At 35.8% G+C, this 22,346-nt stretch overlaps 3 protein-coding genes and 1 long non-coding RNA gene across 7 annotated transcripts; 2 read left to right on the top strand and 2 right to left on the bottom strand.

The window, feature by feature from the left end:
• Positions 1 to 2,542: 2,542 nt before the first annotated feature.
• Positions 2,543 to 7,631, top strand: LOC107272175 (protein ABHD4). Of its 3 annotated transcripts, none has more exons than XM_015749054.2 (7): positions 2,545 to 3,021; positions 3,619 to 3,695; positions 3,934 to 4,140; positions 5,267 to 5,596; positions 5,682 to 5,799; positions 5,880 to 6,066; positions 6,484 to 7,631. In XM_015749054.2, the coding sequence occupies exons 1-7, from the start codon at positions 2,990 to 2,992 to the stop codon at positions 6,712 to 6,714; spliced, it is 1,182 nt and encodes a 393-aa protein (XP_015604540.1). In that variant the 5' UTR covers positions 2,545 to 2,989; the 3' UTR covers positions 6,715 to 7,631. The 3 variants fall into 3 exon arrangements, with proteins under 3 accessions (XP_024945230.1, XP_015604540.1, XP_015604541.1); XM_015749055.2 differs by lacking the exon at positions 2,545 to 3,021 and adding an exon at positions 3,126 to 3,278; XM_025089462.1 differs by lacking the exon at positions 3,619 to 3,695 and having other exon boundaries at positions 2,543 to 3,021.
• A 329-nt stretch (positions 7,632 to 7,960) lies between these two features.
• LOC107272176 lies at positions 7,961 to 9,703 on the bottom strand. The gene is made up of 3 exons (XM_015749056.1): positions 9,107 to 9,703; positions 8,376 to 8,991; positions 7,961 to 8,306 (listed from the first exon to the last, which is right to left on the bottom strand). Exons 1-3 carry the CDS (start codon positions 9,241 to 9,243, stop codon positions 7,980 to 7,982), a joined length of 1,080 nt encoding a protein of 359 aa, XP_015604542.1. The 5' UTR covers positions 9,244 to 9,703; the 3' UTR covers positions 7,961 to 7,979.
• Positions 9,704 to 9,966: 263 nt separating this feature from the next.
• Positions 9,967 to 18,924, top strand: LOC107272174 (retinoblastoma-like protein 1). Of its 2 annotated transcripts, XM_015749052.2 has the most exons (9): positions 9,967 to 10,240; positions 10,788 to 11,319; positions 11,642 to 11,938; positions 12,523 to 12,624; positions 12,827 to 12,924; positions 15,231 to 15,617; positions 15,702 to 16,135; positions 16,206 to 17,160; positions 17,231 to 18,924. In XM_015749052.2, exons 1-9 carry the CDS (start codon positions 10,103 to 10,105, stop codon positions 17,423 to 17,425), a joined length of 3,138 nt encoding a protein of 1,045 aa, XP_015604538.1. In that variant the 5' UTR covers positions 9,967 to 10,102; the 3' UTR covers positions 17,426 to 18,924. The 2 variants fall into 2 exon arrangements, with proteins under 2 accessions (XP_015604538.1, XP_015604539.1); XM_015749053.2 differs by lacking the exon at positions 12,523 to 12,624 and having other exon boundaries at positions 9,970 to 10,240.
• LOC112495014 lies at positions 12,826 to 21,623 on the bottom strand. Its single transcript, XR_003061131.1, has 2 exons — positions 20,394 to 21,623; positions 12,826 to 12,990 (listed from the first exon to the last, which is right to left on the bottom strand). It is a non-coding gene; the product is annotated as an uncharacterized LOC112495014 (long non-coding RNA).
• Positions 21,624 to 22,346: the final 723 nt, after the last annotated feature.

The following is a 22,346-nucleotide window of genomic DNA, read 5'->3' as shown; positions in this document are numbered from 1 at the left end:
TGTCTTATCATTTTGCGCGCCTATCCGTTGACTCCAAAATTCTCTCTCGTCGCCCCCATGTTCCCCTCTACCATTTTCAGTGCGCTGAAGCTGAGCCGCCGGGAAACCTGAAAACGGCCGTGGTGACGGATGGTGGTGCGGGAAAGCCGCACATGGCGCCCAACAATTAGATCTTCGGATCTTTTCTTCGATTTCAGCACGTTGGGAGCAGCCACGGATTATTTGTAGGCGACGCCGATGAACGGTACACGTCACACACTATAGAAAATAATTGGTTCATTGTTATATGCTCATCAATAATTTTCTGATAATTCGATGTATAAAAAATGTTACCTTTACATAGCCTTGAATCGTAAAAATTAAATGAAAAAAAAATCCCTAACCAGATACATTATTCGTTTCATCTCACTATAGAAAATAATTGGTTCATTTTTATATGCTCATCATTATTTTTATGCCCGAGATTTATAAGTGCATTTTTGTTTTTGGTATTTTTCTGTAATGCCTTCTTTATTCGTCTAAATCTTATTTATGCTATTCAAACATGAAACAGCGTAACATAGGTGTTTGTCACAGGTAGGCTCTCGGGAAGAAGAAACGTTCGCTGTTTGGTGTACCAATTTATTACATGTATACGATCTAATACAATACCATCGTGTGCCATCGAGTCATTGTGGTATATCATTTAGCAAACTTATATTTCTGTAGTTACCCACGTTCGAGGGTTTGTTTAAAGTTTTATTTGCTCACTCTATTATTTACAAAGCTCCATATGGATATTAAGGGAATTAACATCGGCAAAGTTTACTGCCTCATTACTACGGTTTATGTAATATGCAGTAAGAAAGGGTTGATTCAAGTCTCCCTATTTGAGTGTTCACCCGGTTTAAAGTCGTGGATCTCGAGGAACACACGAATTCATTCGACCAATCAAAAACGTGGAACTAGTTCGAGTCTCGTTCAAGTGGCGCGTCGACGCGCCAAAACTTACCTCCAGATTATCACTCGTAGTATTACTATATATACACGACCAATCAAAAACGTGGAACTGCTTCGAGGGCCCTCCGCTAAGGTGGCGCGCTGAAACCAGAGAAAAATTGAGACCTCATTGGCAATCTCCCTACTCATCTCTGTTCCTACAGCAGCCAATCACAGCCTTTGGTGCTCGCCGTGTAGCGGTGGTATGATTATTCATACCTCGTGCATTAATTGATGACCACCAAATGTTTTAATTAGACTACCAATCATCGGCTAGCGTTCTTGCATTGATTAATTCTTTCGAAGGGAGAATCTGTTCAGAAATATGTGTTTTATCGACCGTAAATGTGTGTTGCTACACCCATATCCAGTAAATGCTGGACAGTGCAATGGTTTTTTAAAAATTTTTTTACGAAAACTAACGACCACCAAACATTTTAATTATGATATTCGTTACCACCAAACGATTACGCATCAATTGAGCACCTGAAAAACTTAATTCGTTGAAAACAAAAAATTTTGGCTAACTTCACGGGCAAGTTTTGATTATTTGATTATAAAAGAATGACTGACCACCAAATGTTTTTATTAGGCCACCAATGACCACCAAACGACCACCAATCGATTTGGTATGATAAAAAGTTAAAAAGTTAAAATTGCCCGGCTAACTTCATTGAGGTGGCCGAGCCATGTCTCTTTCTAATTAGCATAGTAAGATATTTGACGACCCCGGACATAATAAGTTTTTGCATCATAATGTTATAATTAAATTTTAAATATTCGTAATGTTTTTTAGATTTCATACAAGCGCTATCGGATCTATTAGTACGTTCTATTTATTGTTATTTTTATATATTTTAGACATTTGGAAACTAAGCTTTTTATAAAATTTTCGGAAAGTAAATCGTGGGAAAAGGTAACAATATGGGAGAATTTATATGCATAACGTATTTTTGGCATATCGCAATATATTTTTGTTACAAAATTAATCATTAATCATTGAACACAGTTTTACATTACAATATTCCATCTCACAAGTCAAAATAAGCACTACAGTAAATTACAAAAACATATTACATGCAACTATGCATTTCACAACATTTATTGGTTTTTGGATAAAACGATCTTGTTACTTTTCATAACCTAGTCCATAACCTAATCTAATGCAATTATTTAAATAATACATTATTACTAACCTATGGAATGATAAACCTTGCGATTTGTCTGATCTTTTCTTGCAGATAAAACATGTACACACCATACCGAAGAGTATTTACAAGAACATTTTTTATCGTCGTTCGACGTTGTCGAAGTAACGTATTGTAAACGCCATTATATCACGCCACGCAATTTATAAGTAAAGGGATTAGCGTTTAACAGTACGTTCCTGAGATTCACTGAGTGATAAAAAAAGTAGCCAATAGGAACATTAGAAAAAGAGAGCTATTGGCCGCTGCCTCAGTCCCTCTTTGTCTATTCGAGCCGACACTTTTTTTCAAGGAGCTTGAAGTACGGACGCGTAGTCCATGCTATATGTCGATGTTATATGTAATCAATGGTGAGGAAACTGGAGGGAACCTACAGAGTTTATACACCGAATCCAAACAGTGTTGTGCGAAATTCATATTAGTCACTTAGAACTTCACAAATATCTTCTGCGTATTTCAATCAGTCCCGGATTATAAACTAGTAGAGACCATTCACTACACGGAATTTATCATTGTGATTCCGTCGATAAAATTGATTTTCTTTCTACCAAAAGAAGGAGAAAATGTAAATGCAATCATATAATCAGACATCATCGTCCTTTGCACCATGATATGCCTAATGTTATAATCCGAATGATCAGCTGATCTTATTCGTAATGGCTACACATTTGTAATTTCCCAGCAGACGACATCGATCAGTTAACGTACATACGCGTACTTTAGAGTCGTATTTTTTTTTTTCGTATTGACCAGAATTGACAGCGAAGAAAGGAAAAAACAGACAAAATTGAAGAACAAAACTCATGGCAGATAATGAACTGGTCAAGTCGAACAGGTAATAAAAGATGTGTTATGATAGAATACTCAACAGTTGACATATGTCAAAAACACGTTTGGAAGCTGCATGCGTCAATATCGGCATATTAGTTTCCTTCGCTGCTACCTGTGTCTTCTATTTATAAATATTCGCAATAGTTACGTAATAAACATAATATTGCGTCATTAGTAAAATGTGCGTCTTTTGTGATGTCAGAATTGTAGAGTTCGAAATGTCTTCTATCAATGGATTAAAATAATGAGTAGTACTGACAGGTGATAATTTGATAAAATTAATTTTAACATCGTTATTAATTTTTATAGAAAAAGTATACAAAGGTTTTTCTTAGATGGTATACATTCGTAAGACTTGGCGTTTTCATAAATTTTTATTTAAATTTCATGGGTCTTATTACAATTTAGGTGTATTATATTTTCAATGTATGGTTTATATTCCCACAGATAACTTTTTATAATGTCGTAAGAATGTGTGCAACTTCTAATTCTATCTGTCATTCAACATTGCATACTTTAAATATAGCATAAATTCGTAATTTTATTAGACACAAATTATATAAGGATATGGTATAGACAGCTTATCGTCTTATGTTAACAGCTGGATCTGGGGATGGTTTAGTTGGTCTGCATCATCATCAACGATGTTGCGAGCAGCTGAGAAGAAAATTCTATCGTGTAAGTTAATGTCATATCAAAATTAGTTTACTTTCTACAACTTTGCGCAGAGTTAAAATTATTATGAAGGAACAGTTGTATTAGAAAGATTAATGATGACTAGCAGATTTTTTTATCATAATGTGAACATTGCAAATTTATCTAAACAAACTATCCTGTACTTTATGTATAATATATATATTTGATCGAATAATGAATATAATAAAAGTTATTAAATACGTACACTTTTTTTTTACAGGTTTAAAAACAGCTTACCGTGGTTGGTATGTGGATATCGGACCAGTGGTGGGTACCGCAGACAAGATATGGACCATATCATTGAATGAGGAATCCCCAAAAACACCAATTGTTTTACTTCATGGTTTAGGTGCTGGAGTAGCATTATGGTGCTTAAATTTAGATACTCTTGCATCACAAAGGCCAGTTTATGCTATTGACATTCTCGGTAAATATTTTTACTTATTTGGTTGTTATTAATATCTCTGTGAACACTATACTATTGCACAATTGCAGGCAAAATTTTTGCTGTATCCCTCAATATAAATTTATGTATTATCTGCAGAAAAATCAGCTTATTGTGTAATAATTTTCTTTGTATCTGTTTACATATTACATATGTGATTATCCTATCAGTCTCTGTGTGATGGCACTGATGATCTTATTTGATAAGACTAAAACAGCACTAAACTACTTTGTCTCACTATTCCTAAAGGCTTGATATTAAGTACACTGTACAATACAAATTTTCTATTGTATAATTACTTACCACTTTAAACTTTATAAAGTAAGTTTAAAAAATTAACTTTACTCTTTGTATTCAATATCACCAATCATAGATAATAATTGTTTATTGGAATCAATTATACATAAGTAACTGTCTGTAATTTAAATTTGTACTGCTTGATTGATGTATTTTAATTAACTTTCATAACATTCAATTGAGTAATTGTGGCTCAGTATACATCTCAAATTTTACCCTATAATTACTATATACATTTCGTGGTAATGAAAATAAGAACTGGTAATAAGAGCTCAATAAACAATTTATTGCTAAAACTGATACATCTAAATGGTCACATTTAATTATATGCACATGTTCGCATGTATGAGAATTACTGTCTTGCATTACCTGTCTCTAAGGGAGTATCTTATTATTATTAGAAATCGAATGCCAGGGTCACTGTAAGCTGATATGTAATTCCAGCCTAGAGGACAGTCATAACACTAGTCTTTATAGACCTTTGTAAATCTATATGAATATACCTTTTTAATGTTTTATTGAATCTTAATATATTTGCTCTACTTCTAGCAAGAGATATTATCTCTTTCGTGCTGATACCTCCTGTGATGTATAAGCGAAATTTACATACGCACTCCCAGTCACAGATTCTTGACAACTGTAGGAATCCTGTTTACATATTCCAGAATTAATGTTTTTCCTATATATAATTCTTGATGCACAGATACTAAAATCCATTAGTAAAATGTAGCAATAGCAATAACAGTGGATATCTATCATTCAATGACAACATGTGATTAGATAAGCAAGGTTGTTTTTCTTTATTATACAGGCTTTGGTAGAAGCAGTCGACCTGTGTTTAGCAGCAAGGCTCAGGAAGCTGAAAACCAGTTAGTACAATCTGTCGAAGAATGGCGACGAGAAATGCAATTAGAGAAATTCGTACTGCTTGGCCATTCCATGGGAGGTTTTCTTGCTGCTTCCTATGCTATACAATACCCAGAAAGGGTAAAACATCTTATACTAGCGGATCCATGGGGTTTTCCGGAGAAACCAGCAGATGCAGTATCGAGGGTGCATATTCCGCTTTGGGTAAAGGCTATTGCATACTTAGTGCAGCCTTTGAATCCTTTATGGGCAGTCAGAGTAGCTGGACCCTTTGGTTAGTGGTTTGAACAATTTATTGATTCTATTAATTCAAACTAAATTTTGTTATTAATAACAAAAATACTTGATTTATGCATTAGGACAATGGCTAATAGAAACGACACGACCAGACATTGTCAAGAAATTTGCTCCCTTACTAAAAGACGATGTGAGCATAATTTCTCAATATATACATCAGTGTAATGCACAAACCCCATCGTAAGTTTAATGGCAAACATCCTATCTTCTTGAAAATGTATTAAATGCATTAAAAGTCCATTTTTTCCATGTCCATGTAGTGGCGAGAGTGCATTTCACGCGATGATGCAGGGTTTCGGTTGGGCTAAAAACCCCATCGTTAAGAGGATGGACAAATTAAATCAGGACATTCCAATAACTCTATTATATGGTAGCCGATCCTGGGTCGACAATACGGCCGGTGAGACTATAAAGCAAACCAGGTCGTCGTCATACGTTCATGTACAGGCAAGTGCGGCAATAAAACTGAAAATTTTCACATGGAAAAAATGCAGAAAATCCTGAAATTTATCATTATAACCGCTTACTATCAGAGGTCTATGTAATTCTTCCGTAGAGCCGGTTGCATGATTTTCCGTTAAATGTCAATCTTCAGTAAAGCTCTTAAAGAATATTCACATTTGGTGAATTCAGAATTTAACCGAGGATGATGTAATCAGGTCTCAGTAAATTTACTACGATTTGTATCTGTAATTCACGAAAACCGTAACTGTAATAATTGCGTATGAGCGAACCACATGCTTATATTATCAATCTTCTTCTTATCATTAAATTGATTAAGGTACTTTAACGAAACTTTTGTAAGGATTCTTACCGATATAAAATATAGAACTATCCAATCGTCATTGTGCTCTTTTATTTCAGGTGATTACGGGTGCTGGACATCACGTTTATGCTGATAAAAGTGACACGTTTAATAAACACGTAGTGGATGCGTGTACCTTGAGCGATTCCATATCAAATCTAACGTCCTCCAATATTCGTCCCTCGCAAAAAAGCATTACGGAAAGTAATTCCGTACAGCCGGATGATGAAGATGAACCCAGGGGAATAAATGAACAAGGAATAGATACATCACGACCGAGATCATGTTGACGAAGTAGTAATTCCTTTTATTTCTGAATTCGAACGTTTACAGTGTTGCGTATGGCACCTCTATAATCTTCTGTCTGCTACGCAATACATAAGCATTATTCAGCAGAAACAGCACTGAGAAAGTAAACATATTTTATTGGTGAAATTTTACAATGGTTGCAAGATTTACGATCAAATGACTAATCAAATACTCTTGCTTCCTAATCGCTGTTGACATTGAACACAATCATATAGTATGGATTTCAACGCGTCGATTAATAAGTTGTAGAGTTTAAGGCAATCGAATAATGCATATAAGTTTTATATAGAGCAAGAGTGAATTAAAGAGCTTAGTGAAAGAGTATTTTTCAAGCAATCGAAAATTTAAAAAACGCGTACATACTCCATGATCTATAGTAAAATATTTGATGGGGAAGTAAGCCAGCGCTAAAAGTTCTTTTTACAATATAAATGTCGAACGAAAATTTAAAAAATACTGAAGAAAAGTGAAAATTAACCCTTTCGTTACGGCGGTCCGCTCCGTTAGACTGACGCCACTGAACGGGGCACCGCGCCGCAAAGTGTGCACCTTGTACATCATTAGTCTTCGGTGTTCGCACTCACGTCTTTCAACGACTATAGTCGGCACTTCTAACGAAAGGTTTAAGTATGAAGCAATATTTTATACTAAAATGTTCCTTTTTTGTTTAATTAGTCTAAACATTTTTCCCTGGAAGCTATATTCTGTTTGAAGATGATCGGTAATTACAAACAGAGAAATTTACAGTTAATTTTGATCACCAAGATTTTCAGATTTTGATACTCTTTGGCTTATCCATTATGCCTATATTTATTTTTAAGTGATTGAGGGCATAAAATAGTTTGCTGTCATTGTAAATCAAAAATAAGAAACTTAGATTAAATTCCAGTGTTGTCTTAGCTAATACTTTTTAATTATATTTTTACCCTTAATAATCGGTTGCGTAATACAACTGACTATTAATATTTCCAATTCATATATTATGTGTAATGTCAGAATAACGGGATAATTCAAAGTAGAATTCAAAGCAAAACATTGGAGTTTCGTTTTCAAGCTTCTTTTTAAGTTTTATTTTTGAGAGCTTAGATAATTAAAGAACTGTAGAAATGTACAATGTGACATAGTACTGACCTCCTAAAATATTATTATTATTATTATATGTATGCATAAAAGTCAGATCATTATTATGTATTATATTTACACAAAACAATAAATAATACTCTGCGGTCATATCATTTTTCAACCTTTATTTCAACTTTTCTAATTCTATCTCGTCAGAGTAATCGTCATTATAAGTATCATATGATTCGTCTACATTATAATCTTCAGTATTGTCTACATTGATATCATCTAACTTTTGAAGATTCATTTTTGAACGCTCCCTTCGTTTTTTATGTTTTTCGTCAATTATACGCTGGACTAAAAATTTCGAAAACGCTTCCTTGTCTTCTTTAGCAGTCAAATAATCTGCTACCTTAAATGAATTCATGGTTATTGGTGCATGTGAATCAGGCAACTGTGAGTTCAGTCGACTTTGAGCAGCTCCATGTGATTTTTTCATTGATTGTTGGACCTAAAATAATACAAGTTCTGTAACACCTTATTTGCTATAAATTATCATTAACAGATGAATACTACTTACTCTTGACATAATATTGAATTGGTTTAATCCAAAAACATCACATCGCATTGGAGGCAGGTTTATAACAAATTCATTGTCCTTGTTTTCCTCAGATGTTTCAATGTCTTTCAGTTTAGAACGAATGTGAGGTGAAAGTTTGAAGTGTAATATGGATTCCTGAGCTGGTTTTAATATGTTTGTGGTAGGTGTGAAATCATCACCAAAATCTGCTATCGTTAGTTTACTTTCAACTTCTGCTAGAAATGAGAATCTTTTGTCTTTCACAAATGTTATCACTGGGACTATGCCCACTATACGGAGTTGAGTCAATTCGTGTCTTATGTGGCCAGCTGATGAATGCAGAACTTGCTCTATTTCATTATCATGCTTTACATCACCCTTGGTAATCCAATATACTCGAAGGTAGTCAAATCGTGGTGTTACTTTTACTTGTGATATTTCAATCCCTTTGCCAACCAATTTAGATGCAACTTCACCAGTGGACATCAAATCTGTTATATATTCCATAAAGAGTTTATTCAAAACATTCATTCTGCGGTTATTACACTGAATCTCAGGTTTTTCCAATATAAAATTACTTGGCATAGTAGTTGTAATCGTTTCCTTATACCATTTCCTGAAATATCACGTATATTTGGCAATTTCCCAGTGTATTTTAGATACATTAACACTGTATATATCAATATATTCGATATACATATATATATACATATATAAATAATTGTAATTACCTTTTAGATTGATCATTGTTTAACATACGTTTCATGAACCTACTTTGTCTGGCAAAATAATTTTTTAAATTTACAGAACTACAATGAATATATCGATGTTGAATAAAAAACATCATGAAACTGTGTCGATATTGCATATTAAAAAACTTTTTAGTAATTTAATGACAGAATAACATTATCTTTAATTGACGTAATCATAGCCTCTTGAGGTTATGAAAGGTACGGTATGTGGTATCTTCGAACTTATAGAAACCTTACGATTCGTGATAAGTGACAAAACCCGCAAGAAACAAAGATGTAAAAGCTAAATGAAATCATATACGTTTGTATGAAATATTTGTTTACGTATTCATAAAACATTATATTCTATTTTTGTAAAAAAATAAACGTGCATTGATATATCATTTGAGAATGATAATACACTAATAACACTAATGCATTGGCCTCTCATGCGGACTGGAGCATGATAGCATACTGGATGAGCATAGTGGTAACAAAGTGGAAAATCGCGCGCAGTATCTCAATAAAGCATTCGTGACAGACAAACTGCTAAAAATTAAGTTTCAAACAGATAAAACCTATCGTCACTTAAATGCATCTTTGAATATTACTGAGGCGTGAATGCAAATATAATGAAATTGGTTTGTTGCTGCGCAATAGACATTTATTCAGTGTATGTACAACACCCGTGCGCACAAAAAAGTAGTCCTAAATTTTTCAGGCAGATCAAACAAATTTTCCATTATAATAATTATATACTGAATGTGTATAAAGTTATAAAGTTTTTCATAATTATCAACATATTAAACCAGAAGATTAATATTCTCACGAAAAGTAGCTCACTATGTGTATTTCCCGCCAAGTTGGCAGAAATGGCGATGGTGCACGACTGTTTCCCGCCAAGGCGCTACAGGCTTCTCGTATGGCGCACCTCAGTTAGGCAGTGATAGTGTTCCAGTGATTTTTCATAGTTTTCCGTAATATTTTTTGTGGAAAATGGGGCAGTCGGACGATGTCGAAGATTCTACGTACAGCAGACATCAGGATTTATGCCAAAAGTTAAATATGGATGCTACCGCGGCATCTGAAGCCTGGAGGTCCTACGAGACTATTCGACAGAATTACACTTTAGAGGTATTTCATCAAATACAACTGTCTAACAAATTTCATGGACTTTTCTTATTAGAAATGAGCGCTCCAACGTTTTTCCTATAATTTTATAATTGCCAAACACGTAGAATTCTTCATGTAACCCTTTATTAAAGGACTCAGGATTCAATTTTTCGATAATACTTTGCCTGATTAAAAACATCATCTTTTCTTTACTTGCTTTAATAAAATATTCAGAAATAAAACGTTTAAGTTTTAGCTCATTCAATATAAAAGAACAACTAAAATTTTTCTTGAAATTAGCCACAGACGATTTCGGAAGTTTGAATATTTAGCGCGACATTTTGTAGTCCTATAAACAGAAAAATACAGCCTTTTTCAATTGCTATGTATATCATAATGAATGTACTTAGTTCATAAGAAGTTACAACAATTTATTTTTGTATTACCTATCAAGTTAATTTTATTCTCAGTTTAATAAATTGAATGTTGTGTTTTTATAAAGTTAAATGATAAGCATATTTGGGTAAAATTATTGCATGTTACATAGGTGATTTTTATGTATTTTCAGGGTGATCAACTTCACTGGATAGGATGTGCATTGTATGTTGCTTGCCGAAGATCTTCAATACCAACTGTTGCAAGAACTGGTCCAAATGTTGAAGGCAACTGCGTATCTCTCACACGCCTTTTGCGTTTGTGCAATTTGTCTCTGATGCAGTTCTTCACAAAAAGTAAATCATGGGCAGACATGGCTAACATGCCACAGGACTTCCGCTCTAAAATAGAGAAGCTTGAGAGGAACTTTGCTGTCTCTATGGTGATATTCAAGAAGTATCAACCTATTTTTACTGACATTTTTAAAGACCCAGCAGATGATGTGTCACGTCCACCAAGATCAAGACGACACAAGACTCTACCATGTACCCCATCCAGAGTCTTTGAATTTTGTTGGACCCTTTTTGTCTGCATCAAAGGAGCTTTCCCTGACATCTCTGATGATCTTGTTAATTCTTATCATTTACTTATCGTCACTTGTGATTTTATCTACAGTAATGCATTGCTAGCAAATAGAAAAGATCTTCTTAACCCAGTATTTCCTGGTAAGCAATTCTTATACACTGTCCATGAGTTCAATGTGTTTTTTTGACAGATTGAAAACAATTAAGTGTCCAGCATAGCATTTATTTCATTGCATAAAATGTTTGTTACAAAGTATGCATATGCGTGGTTTTACACTAAATACGTTTTATTTTACCATATATTTACATTATTTTATGGAAAATCATGTGTCACTTGGTAAGGACTGTGCCTTGCAAATTGTCAAAAAATCATACCGAGCTCGGGGGCCGACTATATCAATTTATCACCGACAGTAAACTTTATTATTATATTTTATCATATCTAAATATCGTTCGTATCCAGGTTTGCCACCAAACTTCAACAATGATCACTATATTCCACCAAGAGTAGCAAACTGCATTGTTAATCTTCTCTGTGAACGTCATGATGCCTTAGTTATTGAGGCAAAAGGTATCAAAGAATACACGTTGAAGAATCACATAAACAAGTTATTCAACGAGAGGATTTTACGGGGCGATCAGTCAACCTCCTCTGGAATTTTAGAAGCCCTCTATTTTGACGGCAACAACAAGGCTGTAAACAAAGCCTATGAGCAGCACGTTTTAAGTGTGGGGGATTTTGATGAACGAATTTTTTTGGGTAAGAATAATAATATACTTTGAAAAATAGACAAGTTTCAAATATAATTGGTGCACAAAATATTAATAAAATAATCAGCTTCATTCGTATCAATCGTACTGAATAAGTATTTTCTTGGGGTCAGTTATCTGGCTTTCCAGATGCGGAAGGGACTCTGAACTTTATATTTCGGTACAACTGTTTCCTAAGTGTGAAAAAATGCGTCCTTTAATAGAAGAAGCATGCTTTGACCTTCGTTAATACACAGTATGGCTTTTAATAACAGCTAATCAGACCTTAAGCACTAAAGCCCACCTGTTCTATAAATCGAACCCGCTTACGTATCCCCATTCCCTACTTGCATCTGGCAATAAGCATGCCTTGCATATTATTTACATGCAGGTCACCCTTCAATTTCAAATGCATCACATGTAGCACCCTGTTAGATTATCATTTTTATACACCTACATATTATGCATCTTTGTGTATGTATCTAATTCAATTACAATCTATTGCATTCAGCTGCACTCATGTATTCTCTTAATCATTTACACTTCTGGCTGTTAACCTGTTTCTTTCCGCTTTGTCGTGGCTGTGATTTGCAGCTGAGTGGAGACGAATCAGGATGAGTGGAATGTCAAGCTTGGAAATAGTCGGCAGAGAGATTGCTTATCGCGCTAAACTTCCAAGACATATGACTTTGAAAGGTGGGTTTTCATGGCAGTGTAGAGAATAGAGATAGGCTCACTTTAATGCAACATGATCAGTAAATCTCGCCGACGCAGGTTGTTTTTGTGAACAGTACATAGATACTATATGTCATATTTAATTGGGTATACCCTAGGCAGCAATGGGATTGATGAAAACTTTCTATTGAATAATTATTAATAAATATCCTTTCGGTTTCAGGTGCTGATGCTAAGGATAATATCGGATCGCCTACGGATGCTGTTAACTTCGGTGACCTTCATGAACAATTTCAGTTCAAGAAGGAACAGTACGGTGGCGTGAGTATTTTCCAAATTTTTTATATTAGTCTGGATCATCTTTTGGAAGTTGTTAAGGCTCATGCGCTGTAATGAAAGAAAAATACTTTTTGTAATGAAAGAAAAAGCAAGCACTAATAATACTATTTTCTCAAAGATAGAAAAGGTAGAAAGGTACTCCAAGGTACAGCATGATCTTTCGCTTACAATTGACTCAATACTCTTTCCAAATTTCCCGGGACTACGCAATACGAAGCAAACTAGACTTAATGAAATGCCGGATGGGCGCCAGATGCATCGTTGCGTCACGATACTTAAAGGTACTCCCTCGAAAATATGAAAAGAGGTCCGACTAACAGGAACGGAACGCAGAGGTATGGTAGAGGGGTTGGGTCAATGCTGATGTTAAATAAGGGAGAGATAAAGGAAAAGATATAAGAAATTCAGATTGAGAACCTATCAAATTCAGTAACAGAAAACATAACAAATTGGCCCTTCTATTCTGGGACGTCAAATTAAATTAAATTAACAATTTAACAATTTCGAAAAACAAGATGAATAGCACTCGCGACAAGGTTCTCTTCGGGACATGTGAAACAAAATAAACCTAAGACCGAAAGTCACGCGATACTAGGTCCTCTATGGGACATGTTAACAATATTCGTGATGTAAAAGATAATTACTACAAAACATACACAAAATTATAGAGAACGCGAAAACAGAAAATATATAACTTAGTTTAACGACAAGACAATACGTGAACTCACGAGACGCATGCAACACGGATTCGTTTAACAGTTCTCGAGGGCACTGACGCATAAGTCTAAATTCAATAATACATTTCGAAAATACAGAAATTAATAACGGAAGGCATGGAATTTTTTCCTAGCTGGCAAAGTACGAACATCTCCTAGGCTGAAATCGGGAGGAATGAAACGAAACAGATCTATACGTGCTAATGCACGGAAGCCAAGATAGAAAAGATTTCGCCCTTTAGACAAAAGTGCTTACCTAAGCATTACATTTCGGTACCACATGTGAGACAATTACTTTAGCGAGACCGGCCAAAACGGCTAACGAAAAACGAATGAATCTTGAGCGTTCTTCTTCCTACCGGTCGAGGCTAGCTTCCTCATGGGAGATCTGGTATGGCTCACGGGGCCAATCGCCTACGCGGAAGTCTTCCGCCAATCCGTGGCTTACGCGCGAAATATAGGAAACATGCCAATGGACTAATTATAAAAGATATTTTAACGATACCGAATTATGAGATCGCTACTCGACGCGAGAGGATCTTTACGAGATCAGATATTAACCAGAGCCTCCATTTGATCGTTTAGTTGCTTGGGCTCGTTTTCTTCAACACGGTTCAATGCATAAGCTGCGTTTATCTTCAAAATACAAGTGTCTGATTGGCTAATAGCACAGTTAAACCAAGTTTATGCATTGAACCGCGTCGAAGAAAATGGGCCTTGGAAGGATGGTCCGCGAAATCTGGGTTCCACTGGAGTCTACGTACGATACATTGGCGTACGTCGCCTTGTCGCGAGATTTGGAACGCAGTAATAATCAGGACGGCCTGCTGCCGTCATTCCTGGGTGTACAGGTGATGTCGGGTGCGTATCTTCGTCCGGTCCTGTGTGGACGGGACGTTGAAATGGCGGAGGGTCCTTTCTTCTCTGCCTAGGGTAGCTTCCTGAGCTTCCTCTTCGGTACGGATGCCGTTAGCTAAGCATCGGTACCGGAACTGGCGTAACGATAAGTTGTCCATGGCGATGTTCTCGTCGGGTCTGCTCCCTACTTTATTTGGGGGTGTCCGTAGCGGGGTGGAGGTGTGTTGGCTAACAGTGGCGTTCCTCCACGCTCCCTCGCGTGACAATAGGCAGTTTCCTTCGGGCAAGACTGAGGAAAATGTTGTTCTCGCTGCGGTACAGAATCCCCCTCGTCGCAATGGTATTTCGATATGTCGCATAAAATTATTTTACGGTAGGAATTAATCTAACATTATTAAATTATATACTCGAGACCCTGGAGTTCTTGGCCGTTTATTTTAGTTAGCGCAACTTTAAGAGACGGAACTACATCCCGCATGATAAACACGACAGTCAATTCATTCTAGACTTGTGACGTGAATAACGTCACAGCGCATATAAGTTATTTCATATAATCTTCAATAAAATATGAAATACTTTGATCATTATTGACATGAATAAATACGATGTGCTAAGTGTAATAATAACCAATAAAAAAATTAAAATCAACTTTTTTATATGATAATTAAAATCGTATACAAGTTTAATATAGTTTTTCTTTATGTTACTATATAGCAAATGCAGCATTTGACGCCGCCGACGCCTTTAACCGGGCGCAAATACCTTAGAAAGAAAGATATGTCCAATGTGACAGCAGTGTCTACCGCAACGCAGAGTGTTAGTCGTCTACAGGCTTTATTAGCTGGTCGCCAAGCCGCTCCAAGTGAAAGTCTCATAGAAATGTTTAACAGTTGCACTCAGGATGTTAGGACGGTGGAAGCAAGGGTGAGGGAGATTGGTGAACAATTTTGCGCTGAATATACTCTCAATACTGAAGGCAACGAAGCGTCAAATTTAAATTTTGGAAAGAAACGTCTTCACCTGGGACAAACTCTGTATTATAAACTCCTGGAGATGATCTTAAATGATGAAAAACGCAGGAAGCCTAATTGTGATATCATAGTAAGTCATGGAAATGATAAAAATTTGTTTAAACAACAATGGATATTATGGATATTGTATTTATTTCTTCGTATTTTTTTTCAGAATTTGCTCTCAAATGAAATATTCCATCGGTGCCTTTTCGCCTGTTGCTTGGAAATAGTCATCTATTCTTATAACAGTGATAAGGTGTTTCCATGGATTCTAACAGCCTTAAACTTGGACGCCTATCATTTCTATAAGGTTATAGAAATCATCGTCAGAGATGAGGAAGGACTGTCGCGCGACGTAGTGAAACACCTGAATCTCATCGAGGAGACAATTTTAGAGTCACTTGCTTGGCGAAGCGAGAGTCCTTTATGGACTGTTATAGGAAATGCAGAAGGTGGCGTGCCGAGCAACGAAGAAGTTACTTTATCGGGCAACGCGGACACTTTTGACCCCAATACACCAGGTCAACCTGTTTTACGAAGAATCGCGCTGGACCGTGGGACTCAGCACGACATCCAGCAAAGTCCAATATCATCTGCATCTGAAAGGTTTGTTTTATTTCTTATTGACACGAGAAAGATGTGTGAGAATTCGAAATTTACGGCCAATTTCTATCAGATTTCAGTCTCCTGTGGTTGCTTCAGGTGTCGCTAAGAAACGACTGTTTCCTGACAGTAGAATCAGTGGACAGAGTATCTTACGAGTAGGGGGCCAAAGTGTCTTGTCTCCAAAGGTCGTAACGATTGACGGTAATCAAAGAATACTTTTGACACTGCCAGACCACCAGATAGCCATTCCAAAGACATCAACGCTGCAAGGTTGTGGCGCGCCAATCCAGTCAAGTACAGTGAACAGAGAACAAGCGAAACCACGACGAACGGGCTCTTTGGCGCTCTTCTTCAGAAAATTTTATAATCTGTCTAGTATACGTATGCAGGATCTATGCAAGTCTTTAGATATTGTCGATGAGGAGATGAAGAAAAAGATATGGACAATTTTTGAGTACTCTATTAAGGACCGTACTCACCTTATGAAAGATCGGCACTTGGATCAGATTCTTATGTGTGCTGTTTACGTAATATGTAAACTCGCGAAGATGGAGAGAAATACCTTCACGGAAATTATGCGTTGTTATCGGTTACAGCCCCAGGCTGAGTCGCATATTTACAGGTCAGTACTTATCGACAAGAATGAAACAAATGGCAACAGCGAATCGGACAAAACTAGAAACGTTGAAGCCTCGACGGATCAGAGAAATAATATCGCACCACCAACACCTACCAATATGGCTGGAACCTCGCGTAATTTCGGACCCGAGACTCGTGGCGACCTTATTAAATTTTACAATACTGTCTACGTGCCACAGGTTAAAGAAGTTGCGAACAAACTTGGCTGGTCTCGAGGTGGTGTTATGAACTTGGCCCTCAGTCCATTACCGCAATCTAAACCTAGTGCTAGGTCTCCAGTTAGACGTGTCACAAACAGTGTAACCACCAGGACTTTGGATCCGACAGCAATCACAGCATCACCAGCTCCACAGCTCAGTTACTCACTAGGTCGCAGTCCTGCCAAAGTAATGACAAAGAAGTTAAAAACTAATTACTATTTATTCAAAAATTAATCGTCTAATTTGTGTCTTCTAGGATCTGGAGGCTATCAACAAGATGATGATATCCGTCGACGCTAAGAAATCTGTCGGCAAGAGATTATTGACAGATGACACAGATATCGAAATGACTTCAGTAGAGCATTCTCCAGCAAAGAAAAATATGACAACTTCATTTGTCACCAGGAAGTTAGAAAACATTATCGGTGAACGACGTACGCAGAATCAATAGAGTATCATTATAATTAAACGGCGGTCCGCTCCGCTAGAGTCGTCACAGGTCGTCGCATAGATGCTGACTATAGTCGGCACCCGTAACGAAAGGGTTAATAATATGAGAACCACGTTATGTAGGAACTGTGCTCATGGCAAGGAGCTCAAATTTCTGTGCTAAATCAGAAATGTCCCAGGAGTGACGATACAGTGTCACGTTCCCACTCTACAGGACTTGGTGATCGTATCGCCAGCCGAATCAATAATCATTTTTTATAAACTCCGTGCAAAGAAGAAATGTTTATACATATGTATATTTTAGGTATGTAATGGCTCACTTCATTATTCGCGTAACGATCTCGTTTTTCTCTCTTCTTTTCCCCGATTATCTTATTTTTTCTTTTCTTTATTACAAAAAGCCATTGCAAGTCTCGGAAGAATCATGAATTAAATTTACTCTTCAGCAATAGGTCACCCTGAAATGAGTTTAGTAATCTTTAATGAAGCTACTATGGTACCCCCCCCTCCCTTTTCTCCTTGACTCTTTTGGTTGCCTGGGTGCTTGATATACTATTTTTGTTTAATCAAAAACTGCGTCCTAGCTAATTGAAAGACTTTGTCGTATTTCCTTTACTGACCGCGAATGTAAGGTGAAATATGCAATGCTCGCTGTGGTAAGCACGCAGATGCGATTCGGGTGATATGTTAATTAATCTAATTTACATTATCCTTTCGATCTAAATTTATTCGAATCATTCGAAAAGAATAAATGAAACATAAGTTGAATCTAATGTACTTCGTAAAACACTTCGCTATGCCAGCATTTTTTATAACAAAAATATAGCGAGACTCGTTTCACTGCGGGAGAATATTTTTTCTCTGTCAGTGTTACGGTAAATCCGTGATCGACTTTCTACATCTAGCTGTAAGTGTTTCCAAATTATATTTTATAACATTTGATCTCATAATTAATCCAACTATCACTAAACTACTTGTATAGCTTAAAATTGGAAAAGAAATATATATATATTAAAGCATGATTTATAAGAGTTTTCGAAATACTAAAGTAACAGTACACTGGGTGTCGCACACCCAACACCCAGTGTACCTTTAGTGATCGGATGCCAAAGTGTACCGTTCTAAGGTTAAGGTACATTGTGTGAACCGACGAGTTTTCCTATAGATACTTCATTTTTCACTCGCCATTAATATTATTTTTCGTATTAGTTTTAAATAAATGAGTGAGTAGTGCAAACTACTTCACCCAGAGTGTATACAATTTTTTCAAGATGTAATTGAAAATTATTAATTTGTACATAGTCATTATAATTCAAGTATAAATGCGAAAAATAGGCAATGATAAAAATAATAGATAATAGTAAACGCTCTCTCAGAGGTGTTGCGAGTTATTGCGAGTGATCCGCAATTTTGTTTACGTTTTTGGCATGCATTTAATAAAGATACAACGATGTTCGCCGCATGCATACTTATGAATAGAAATTGCAATTTTTTAATTTACTTGGTTTTATAGAATTTTTACAAGAACATGTATCGGATGTTCAGATAAGGAAAATCATTAGGAATTGTAGTATGGAAAATTCTCGGGATTGAAAAGTTTGTCAATGGAATGGTTGGGCTTAATCTCGGTGTAGCGTCGCTCGAATTTTCTATTGATATATAATATACAGGGTGTCCCACGACTTATTCCCTAACGGGCACTGGCATATTCTACGTTGAAAATAGAACAAAATGCAATTTGTCCTAATGAAATCGGTTGCAGGGTTCTCGATAAAATAAATATTAAAAATTTAGAAATGTCATTTTAAGTGATGATTTCCAATCACCGCCAAAAGAAAACAATAGCAGTAGAAAAAGTAGAGTAGCAGTAGAAAAGGAAACTGGCAGGCGTTTGATTCTGTGAACACATTCACTTAAGTAGAAACAGTAATATTATCATTAGACTATAACTTATCGAATATCAGACATTCAATCGCACACTTTTTAAAGTCGGATAAATAAATTTAATGTTCTGAATGGTATTTATTAATGTATGTATGTACTCTGATCTTTTTCCCGGACATTTTTTTGTACATTTTCAATTATTATTAAAAAATAATAATAATTAAAATAATTATAATTATTATAATTATTTTTTCAACAATTATTTTTACCATTTCAAATGATATCGGAAAAAGTTAATTTAAAAACTTGCAGAGCAAGAAAAAAATAGAGATGAAACAAAAATTCGTAAGGGTAGAATACATAATAAAGATCAAAGAATACATACATTAATAAATACCATTCAGAACATTAAATTTCTTTATCGGACTTTAAAAAGTGTGCGATTGAATGTCTCATATTCGATAAGTTATAGTCTAATGATAATATTACTGTTTCTACTTGAGTGAATGTGTTCACAGAATCGAACGCCCTCCAGTTTCCTTTTCTACTGCTATTGTTTTCTTTTGGCGGTGATTGGAAATCATCACTCAAAATGATGATGTTTCTAAAGTTTTAATATTTATTTTGTCGAGAACGCTGCAACCGATTTCATTCGGACAAATTGCATTTTGTTCTATTTTCGACGTAGAATATGCCAGTGCCCGTTGGGGAATAAGTCGTGGGACACCCTGTATATATATATAAGGTGCCTCCAATATAGATAAATGTACGTACTCACTATAGACATATAGTATGGATTGCATGATACCTACTTTAACTATCTGTAAATAATGTCCGTCTTAAAACGAGATGGATAGAATGAGGAATATATCCATTGATATATATGCATAATGGGACTCGTACCACGCGTGCCCACACAGAGAGAGAACGTTGGGGGGTCGTCTCTCTCTCACATATTGTACAGTATGTCAAAAGTTAGTATCGTGAGTACTACATGTAGAGTATATATATATAGATTCAGTTGTAATGACAGCAAAATTCTTTATCGTTGGAGAATTGTAATTTGTAGCTCAGATTCTACTTACATGCGTAGTTCGCAGTAGAGACAGACAGATAATCAAACAAAGGTAGATAGAAAACACTTGGCACACACCGGCACAGCATATTTTTATTGTAGTATACACACCTTTCAACATGCAAACGTATATTTCACAGTGGAAGTATTCTATTCTTTATCTCTTTCTAAAAATTCTATTGGTAGATGGTATCTAATCCAGGGACGTGTGACTGCTGAAAGTCTTCCTCGAAATTGTTTACTATTAACTGCTGGTTCCACAATCACGGTTTATTTTTTAAATACGGTTTAACTTCTCGCTTATGAAATTAGATACTTCTATTTCGAAGATAAACCGAGTTTAAAAAATAAATCGTGATTGTGGAACTGTCCCTTAGTTGTCTTTCAAGTATTACCATTTTTGTTTGTAAATATATATTGCAATTATTCATTTTTAATTAGATGTAAATTAAATGCACATAATTTGTTTGCTATTTGCCGCCATTTTATGAAAAATGTTCTATCTCATATTCTCAAAAGAGTGGGGCATTGAATAATAAGATACTGTCCATGATGAGAAAGAGATGAGTAGAAAAATATCTTGTGTTCCGACTATCCAATCAGAATACAGTACTATAAAGAGTATGGCGCATTCAGCATTCGATATCATCGGAATTATCCGCAATACGTCAAATACGATTTTTCCATTTTTTTCACCAAGCTGCGTTTTATCACACATTTTAATTGGCATATTTATGGGCATCAAACGATTTCCCATCGAATGGGAAATCTAGGCTGCCATAAGGAAAGGGAAGGAAGGAAGGAAGGACGTTGAAACCTATCTCATAGTATTTGTAGATAACAGATTTCGAATCTACTTACTGCGACAAATCTTAATATTTCCTATATTGTCATAGGATGTTGTAGTTGTCAATTAGTGCGTAACATCTAATAGCCATGGCTTCGCCTGGCTTCAGTCTGCCCATAGTCACCGAGAAACAAAAACGAGGGAAGAAAACTCAGGTTGGTCAGGTAAATTCGGAACACCCTGTATATAGTAATAGGAACATATAGCGGTATACGTTTATTCATGACATATCACTCGAGATTACGAACCACAGTATTTGCGGACTAGATATCTATTATCGAAAACTGCACTAAGGTTTAAATTTAAACTACACTTGATCAGTGTACCTTGTCGAGTTATACAGGGTGTTTCTTAAGCCCAGGACAGGAGACATACCGTTAGATCCGGCGTGAAAAAATAAAAATATTGGCGTCAACAATATTCAAAATTTTTAATTAGTTTATTAATTATTACGGATTAAAGTAAGCCAATCATAAGCGCGTGAGAACTGGTAACTCCTCAGTCTTCTCCCATTGGGGACAACCAATCATATAACTCCTTACAAAAACAGTGTCCGGTGGATACGTAAACGAATATAGTAATGTAAATAAACAAAAGAGTAACGGAAATAAACAAAAGAATAATGCAAAATGTTTTTTGTGGGGAAATAAATGATTGGCTGTCCCCAATGGGAGGAGACTGAGAAGGAGTTACTAGTTCTCACGCGCTTATGATTGGCTTACTTTAATCCGTAATAATTAATAAACTAATTAAAAATTTTGAATATTGTTGACGCCAATATTTTTATTTTTTCACGCCGGATCTAACGGTATGTCTCCTGTCCGGGGCTTAAGAAACACCCTGTATAAACATCATACACTAGAATTCTACACGCAGCTAAGCTAAAATGTACGTACGATTAATTTTCAGACATTAAGGATTGCAAATATGCACTTCTGCAAATATGCACTCTATTGATTGTAGACACATTTGAGGTCCGCCAGAAAAGAAAGAATAATGGTCGTTTTCTTCGACGCGGTTCAATGCACAAATCGGTTTAACTGTGCTGTTAGCCAATCACCAGACACTGGTATTTTGAAGATAAACGCAGTTTATACATTGAACCGCGCTGAAGAA

Source organism: Cephus cinctus, unplaced genomic scaffold (assembly GCF_000341935.2).
Source record: "Cephus cinctus unplaced genomic scaffold, Ccin1 Ccin1_scaffold1116, whole genome shotgun sequence".
NCBI classification, from domain to species: Eukaryota; Metazoa; Arthropoda; class Insecta; order Hymenoptera; family Cephidae; genus Cephus; species Cephus cinctus.
The sequence above is the reverse complement of the archived record's forward strand: the minus strand, read 5'-3'. Positions and strand labels throughout refer to the sequence as shown.